A 7,957-nucleotide genomic window follows, 5' to 3' on the forward strand; every position below is an offset into this window, starting at 1 on the left:
CAGAGAGAGTCAAGCAGAGAGTGTGGGTCTGGCCTCCAGTGAGCTATTTATCTCTGTGGTGCCTCCAAATGAGGTTGTCAAGCTGCAACCTGATTGACAGGCTAAACTTCACCCCTTCACTCTTAATAGTCTCAAGTTGACACCAGGTTATGTAACAATCACAGCCTCACAAAGTCTTCCCTCTCTTTGGGATCTTGTCCACTCCATTCCCCCGCTCCTTTGTCAATCCTGAACTGTGATTTTCAAGTCCATAAGAAAGAAGCTCGGTCTGACTTTTTGTCCTCCTACACCTAAGGAGAAGCAAATGCCTCAGGAGGAGTGTGGCAGTGCACAACCTCACACGTGCGTACATCAATGTCTCTTCTCTCCCCCTCTCGCTCTCAGTGTCCCCACTGCCTCCTCAGCTGCCTTATGCATCGATTTCATGAATTTTACCTGACTCTCTGGGTTCCTCAACAACAGCAACCAACTATTTCTTTATGGTTAAGGAGGGAACATATAAGGGGATTTTAAAATCAATTTTTTTTTTGGTGAATGAAATTAAAACCGTTTGGAAGTCACGTTGTATGAGGTCTCTGTTGCTGTGCCCCAAGTCACCACAAAACTCGACTTTTGTCAACAACACACATGTATCGTTTGGCGATTTCTTAGGGTCAGGAATCAGGGCACAACTTAGTCGGGTCCCGTTTCTGGGTGTCTCACAAGTTTGCCATCATGGCATCAGCTAGGTCTGGGGTCTCATCTAAAGGCTTGGCTGGGGGGAGATTTTTTTCCAACTTTTTATTGTGAATTGGGTAGGGGTTTCAGACCATCATTTTTGTACTAAAAATTTTAGCACCTTATCAAGCCTCTCAGTAACTTTCATTGACTCACCACCACACACACACACATACACACACACACACACACACACACACACACACACACACTTTTTCCCTCTTCTCCCACCAGTGGAAGATGGTCTTCCCCTTTGGATATGAATACCTTTATCTTGAACTGGGGAAGAATTTTCTTTCCAACTTACAGGTTGCTGAAAGCAGGGAAGTTCTTCCAGGGTATTGAACTGGGGACCTCAGTTTCTACTGGCTGCTGGCCGGATGTCACCTTCATGTGCTTGCCATGCAGGCCCTCCAATGTGATGGCGTGCTTCATCAGCAAGGGTTTGTTAGAAGACAGATGTCACTCTCTTAGGCAACCTCGTCATGAAATTGATGGCCCATCACCTTTGCCATCTGCTGTTTATTAGAAACAACTTACTCAGCAGCCTAGGCTCAATGGACAAAGGGCAAAAATACGAGACCCTCTTAGAAATATGTCTACCAAATCCCTCGGCAAGGTTTGAAGATGAAAGATGTCTAGGCCATCTCTATTCCCACCCCCAGAATTACTAGGTCAGAATTTCCTGAGTCAAATCCTAGTAATAAAGTTGCTTGTGCATTTATTGACTTAGTGACTTGTCCTTTAGTGGCTTCCTTGATCAGCCAGTTTTGAGAACAAGGGAATCATTATCATTCTAAAATATGTCCTGCCTCACACCGGGATAAACAGGAATGTCTGTATTCTTCAGTGGATCTTGAGAGAGGTCTGGATATTCTGCTCAAATAGCACAGGTATTTTTCAGAACCTGTAAAACCATAAGGCATTGGTGGTTGGCTTTGAAAGGGGTTGATTGTTGTTTCTTTTATTGTCTTGGGATAAGCAAGACCTTGCTGTCTTAAGGAAATATGTTGTCACTCAGCCTGACAGGTGGTGTGTCTTTTCCATAGCCTTTCGCATGTAGGCTTGCTTTGTGTTCCCCATCCAATCTCGCAGAGTCTCACACAGGTTAGTCATGGGACTAAGAACCAGTTTTAGGAAGGATGGAGACATTAAGAAGATGGCTGTGCATATTTGACTAGTCACGGGCTCTGGATGCACTGCCTTTTTAGGATGGTAACGGGAGGAGTTCCCTTTCAAGTGAACTGAATTCCCGAATTCCAGGGAGAATCTAGGAGTTGTGAGGATTTGAGATGGATCCACTTATATGTAAAAGGTGAGGGTAGATTAAGAGACAAAGAAAACAATTCAAATTATAAAGAGAGAAAACAACAGTAGGGCTCAGAGTGGAAGATGCAAAACATTTTTAAGTCCCATCTAAGTGGGCAGGATCCAAAGGCATATCATGGCTGCTGAAGGTCACCCTGATCCTCTGGGACAGAATCCAGTCTGTTCTCCCATCTGGCTCCTTCTACAGCATAGGCCATGGAGAAAGGTGTTTTTCAAGTTCAGAATCTCCATTTGAAAGACTTGAAAACCGCATATGTCACCATACTTGTTTTCTGTACCTGATAATCAGTTAACTTTTCAAAGAGTTCCTTTTATCGAGTATTCCTTCAGAGAGAGAGAGAATAGAGACTATGTGTAAAGGCTCGTCCCTCTTTCTTCTTACTGAAGCCCCTTGGTCTTGCTGAATCCGATCTATCATGGAGAGGTGCAGTCTGACTTGCTGTCTACCACCGGGCAGAAGTGCTCACAGTCTGTGTGCTGGTTGCCGGTTGACTTTCAGTGATGTTCCTGCTCCAGGTCATGATCTTGCTGTGCAATCAGCAAAGCTTCATCTGTACCCACGTGGACTACTGCCACCCACACTGCTACCTGCACCACAGCCGCTCGTGTGCACGCCTGGTCAGGGCCACCAAGCTGCTCTACGGCGACACCGTGGACTCTCTCCGGGAGAACAATACCAACAACAACGTGGCTCTGCTGGGCAAGAAGCAGAAAGAGGTGAGCACACCAGCTCTGGGTATCACCCCAGTCCCTGGGGAAATGCCATCCTACCCACCTTTTCCTTGGAAAGAAACATGGGGGATTGCAGTTGTAGAAACACAGCTACAGTTCTGTGTGGTTCTGAACAAATGCGAGATGCGCGTGAGATGGACACGGGCTGCGACTTCCGTGTGCCCTGCCTTGCACACGTGTGTTTGTCCTTACAAATCCACAGGAGCTTATAGGAGTGGTGCTGAGAAGCTGGCGATAGACAAAGCAATGCCCTCTTCCAAAGGCGTGGTGTCATGTTGTAATCCTCAGAACCTGGGGCTCTGTTCACTCATGTTGCAGAAGGGACTCTTTCAGTGTGATTAAATTAAGGATCTTGAATTAGTACGAATGTCCTGGATCGTCTGGGTGGGTATAATGTTAGCACACACGTGCGGTTTTCCGTGAGGAGGGGAAGCAGGGGGGCTGCAGGCAGAGGAGGAGATGTGACGGACAGACAGTAGAGGCTGGAGTGACGCAGGCAGCCTGTGGGAACTGGAAAGGGAAGTGAGCAGGTGTCCCTGGAGCTATCAAAAGAGCACAGCTCTATCGACCCGTTTAGATGGCAGGCTTCCCAGACCGCAGGATAAACCCAGTGTTTTCAATCACCAAAGTGTGGTCATTTGGTATGCCAAACATAAATGACCTGACACAGTGAAGGAAACCCTATTTCCATTTAGGTGAGTTATCCCTTTATATCATTCTGAGAGTTTTTAGAAATACACCAGCCTTAATCATGCTGAATTGTTCTGCATATCCACTCTGAAATTTCATGTCATCTTACCTTTGCTCAAACCACACATTAGCCTCCAATCTGTGCCTGGCCAAACCTGAATGTCCTTCAGGATCCAACTCAAATGACACCTATTCTCTGAAACGGTTTCTTCCTCACGTTAAACACAAGACCCACTACAGGTGCCACATAAACGCTTCTGTTCTTCCTCTAGATCACGGTGGTATATGATATGTGTTCTTGTTATTCGTCATTCAAGGATTCACCCATCCAGCAGCCTTTTGGGGTGTGCAATATGCTGAGTCCAGGTCAGAAGTTGGGGGAAATAACAGGCAAAACAGACAAGGAGCCTGCTCTCATCTGGCTCATGCAGTGTAGTTGGAGACCTGGCCATCACTCAAGTGAACCTCCTACGCTGCTGCCGCATGGCAGTGGTCATGAGCATGAGGCAGGGTGGCACAGTATACTGAAAGAGCTTATGCGTGGGGTTTTGAACTTGTTGAGGGAAATACAGACCACCTCTCTAGGGATGCGATGGGTCCATCTGAATCAAAGCATGCATCAGTGGGAGGCTGGATATAGACTTTTCCACCCAGAGAGAAGAGGTGTGGAGAAAGAACCTGGGTTGCTTGTGCACAGAGGATTGTGGTGCGTGACGAGGCTGTACAAACAGGTAGAGGCCAGATGTGTGGTGAGGATTTTATTATCCTGTGCACAATGGGAAGTATTGAGAGGTGTTAAGGTCACTCTGGCTAAAGAATGGGGCTATTTGGAACCCTGTTTATCTCCATTCACCTACGTATAAACTCCTTGACAAAGGAGGCAGTCTTACAGATTGTGTATCCTGTGAGATACCTACCAGTATCTCACTTACAGGAGAGGAGCAGAACAGTGACTGTTGTGTTCAAGAGTGAGGCTGTGGCACTAGAGGGTTTTATAGCGGTGTAGAGTGTTTCCCCTATAGCCCAACCAGGAAACTGGCCTGAAGCTGCCTGCTGCTGCTTCCATTTCTGAAAAGGAAGTACAAAGGAAGGCAAAAGCACGCCCCTCTTCTGTACAGTGAACTTTTTACCTTCTCTATGAAGACCTACTCTACCTCACCCATCTCTCCCTGGTGGCTTGCGGGTTGCTATGCTGCTGAAGAACCTCCAGCAGAGCTTCCAGACTGAAATGAACTGAAAAGAGAGGTGTGGATGTGGACCTGCAACAATCAGCCAGTGAAACTCCTATGGGCCATAATGGTCCATTACATCACCGATCACGGGGAGGGCGCAGAGTTGCCTTCGTGTCCTTCTCTTGTGTGGCAGGTGGCCATTGGTCAGGGCTGGCTCTGTGTACAGCAGATATCACAACAGTAAACACTCATTACACATCTGCAGTTAGTCGTTCGGATGCAGGCTGAATGGGTGTGCAGTCTTCTGTGACACATACCTGATTTCCAAAAGCCAGCCTCCGCCTCCTGTTCTTTCTCCTCTCCTGTTGCCGGTTGTGAATCAGGCCCCATAAAGGAGCTAAGCCCACATTTGCAGAGCCAGAAAGAAAAGAGAGAAGACAATAAATCAAGAATAAAAGCAGTGGTTTTCCTTAGAGTCCAGTCTTACAAGCAACTGACGTTTCACCGCCATTTCCTTTGTAGTTGATTTTTGTGGCAGAATGTCTGTGGCAGCGAGGACATTTTGTCCCCCATCTGATGCTAACCAGTTCATCAGTCTGCCAATCGCCATTTCAGTGCTCTGAGACTCACTGTCAATTCTGTGAGTGTATTGAGAGGATTTTATAAACTACCATTGTCTATTTACATATATATCACTGCAGCCAGCTTCCCCCAACCCATGTCACCCTAAGCCCTCTGTGGCTGGACAGAGATGGAGATGTCTTGGACAAACAGGAGAAGGCATCCAGAGTCCGTTGGCTGCCATCACTCATACGTCCCTTAAGGCCTTGCAGTATGTACATGGTTCAGGGTGGCCGAAGGAGGGCACTCTGTGTCCAGCCGCAGCCCAACATGTGAATTCACCCAAGTTGACAGTGTGAAATATCAGAGATCATGGCTACGTGAGGGGCAGGTGTACAGGGGTTTCTGTTGTATTCTTTGGAGTTTTTCTGTATTTTCAGATATTTTGCCATGTGCATGTATTGTCTTACAAGTAGAAAGAATAAAAATACAGAGCAGTCATTTTTTAATCAGCTGACTCTTCTAAAAAGGAAGACAGATACACCTTTGCATTTATATGGGAAATGATTGCTATGTAGCGTTTGAGGGCAGTTTTTAAAGTATGCAAAACAGCCTGTTTAAAAAGATGGTGCTAAAGGCAAAGAAGGAAGCTCCTACCCCGTCCCAAACAGCAGCCAAAACCAAGGCATTAAAGGTCAAGAAGGCAGTGCTGAAAGGCATCCACAGCCACAAAAATAGAAGATGCACACATCACCCGTCTTCCGGCAGCCCAAGACCCTGAGGCTGATACTTTCAGAAGAGCGCCCCCAGGAGAAATAAGCTGAACCACGATGCCTTCAAGTTCCCCTGGACCACAGAATCTGCCACCGAGAAGATTAAAGATGTGCTCATGGTGGACGTCAAGACCAACAAGCCCCAGATCAAACAGGCTGTGAACAAGCTCGAAGACATTGACACAGCCAAGGTCAACACCTTGAACAGGCCTGACGGTCAGCAGAGGCACATGCTCCACTGGCTCCTGCTGATGGCGCCTTAGATGTTGCCAACAAATTCAGAATCATCTAACCAGAGTCCAGCTGGCTAATGCTCAATATAAGCGTTTTCAATAAATAAAATTGCAAAACAGGCATGTATGTGCTTGTACAATGCAAGATTCCTCTCCCCAGATGATATACATTCTCAGGTACACACGTCCATGTCCGTGTCTTTAAACAGCACAGCAACAGCTCACATCCACTCGTGTGCAAGTCAGCTCGGTGAAACGTCGGTTCCTTACCCGTCGCAGAACACGTACAACAGATGCACTGCCGCAGGCCTTCTGCTTTATTTATTTATTTTTGGTTGGTTGGCAGGAGTTTTGAAAGACTTTCCTGGAACATGCATGGGATGTGCTTTTTTATTTTGCATTTGCCTCTCCCTCCCCACCCACCCACCTCCACCACCACCACCACCCCACCCCATGGCCTCCATCTATAACACTATGAAGCTCTGTTCAAAAATTGCTTAAGGAGTTCTGTTTTTCCTCTTGGCATAAGGGGAGAAAGCATCTCATTGATGTGGCCCTGGGAAAACAAGGGAGCATTTATTCTAAGCAGGGAGCAGGAGTCCCTGCTGGCTCAGCCTGGAGGGCAGAAATAGGAGGAATCAGGCCTTGGGATAAATAAACAAGGGCCCCTGGCATCAAAAACCAATCGTTCTTCCCAGCTGCTGTGTTTACGCGTCCCTGGGCATCTCAGAAGGCAGAGAAGGAAACGGTTGTCTCTGTGCTCAGGCGGATGAGTTCTGCTAATTTTGGACCCTCTAGTTGAGGGACCAACTTGAAAGAATATGTGCTGCCTCTTCTAGACAGACGAGTGAGGTTTTTAAAGAAGCCGTGCTGGTTGGATGCTGTGAACCTGGACTTTCCTGAAAATCCCTGACCTTTACTCTTTCCTTTCCAACACTCCTCCATGAATCTTTTCTTTCTGTCCATGACCAAGTGGTTCACCTGGTGACAAAGACCAAACCCAGTGCCATCAAGCCAACTCCAATTCATAGTGACCTTGCAGAACAGCGTAGAACTCCCTCCTTTGAGTTTCCAAAACTAAAGCTTTTAGGAGCGAGCAGCCTTTCTGCTCAGGAGTGACTGATGGGTTGGGCCTACTGATCTCGAGGTAGCAGCCCACACATAACCCACTGGACCACCATGCCGCCTTCTAAATAAAAACAATTTCATGGGATAGGTTTAGCCTTGAAATGAAAGTCAGCTGATCCATTGGGTCACTAATGGTGTGACTTAGTCAAGTTATTGCATTTGTCTGGACTCTAAGTGCTTCAGTGGTAGAAGAGGAGTTTGCTAGTAACTATCTCTGAACTCCCCTTTCCTTACAAGATGAGCTTTTATGAAATATGGAACTCAAAGGTTGTTCAGGGCTTGAGGGTGGGGGAAACATAGCACTCTCAGTTTTTGAAAAAGTAAAACACCTTCCATGGTTTCTGTCATGTTCTCTTCAGTGCTCAGATAAGTCATGCCTGAGGACACCCTCTCTGAAAAAGCGAGTTTCCGATGCCAACCTGGAAGGGAAAAAGGATTCTGGAATGCTAAAGTACATCAGACTCCAGGTATTGACACCTGGACGGGAAACATCCATGCAACGTTATCACAGAGGGGTCCTAGATACCCTGTTTACTCATGTGTGGACCTATCCTGTCAACTGCTACAGTGTTGGCATAAAGGCCCCTTTGGTCGATGGGCAGGAGTTCCACCAAGAGAGCCC

At 46.9% G+C, this 7,957-nt stretch overlaps 1 protein-coding gene across 1 annotated transcript in view; it reads left to right on the forward strand.

Annotated features, from left to right (window-relative positions):
- Positions 1 to 7,957, forward strand: part of UNC80 (unc-80 homolog, NALCN channel complex subunit) — a 270,330-nt gene that overhangs the window by 167,573 nt on the left and 94,800 nt on the right. The window contains exons 29-30 of the mRNA XM_045296777.1: positions 2,563 to 2,763; positions 7,695 to 7,802. Of these exons, the coding sequence (XP_045152712.1) occupies positions 2,563 to 2,763; positions 7,695 to 7,802 (309 nt within the window). The remainder of the gene's footprint in view (positions 1 to 2,562; positions 2,764 to 7,694; positions 7,803 to 7,957) is intronic.

This window comes from Echinops telfairi, unplaced genomic scaffold (genome assembly GCF_000313985.2).
Source record: "Echinops telfairi isolate 266 unplaced genomic scaffold, ASM31398v2 ScPeMD7_3;HRSCAF=10, whole genome shotgun sequence".
Lineage (NCBI taxonomy): Eukaryota > Metazoa > Chordata > Mammalia > Afrosoricida > Tenrecidae > Echinops > Echinops telfairi.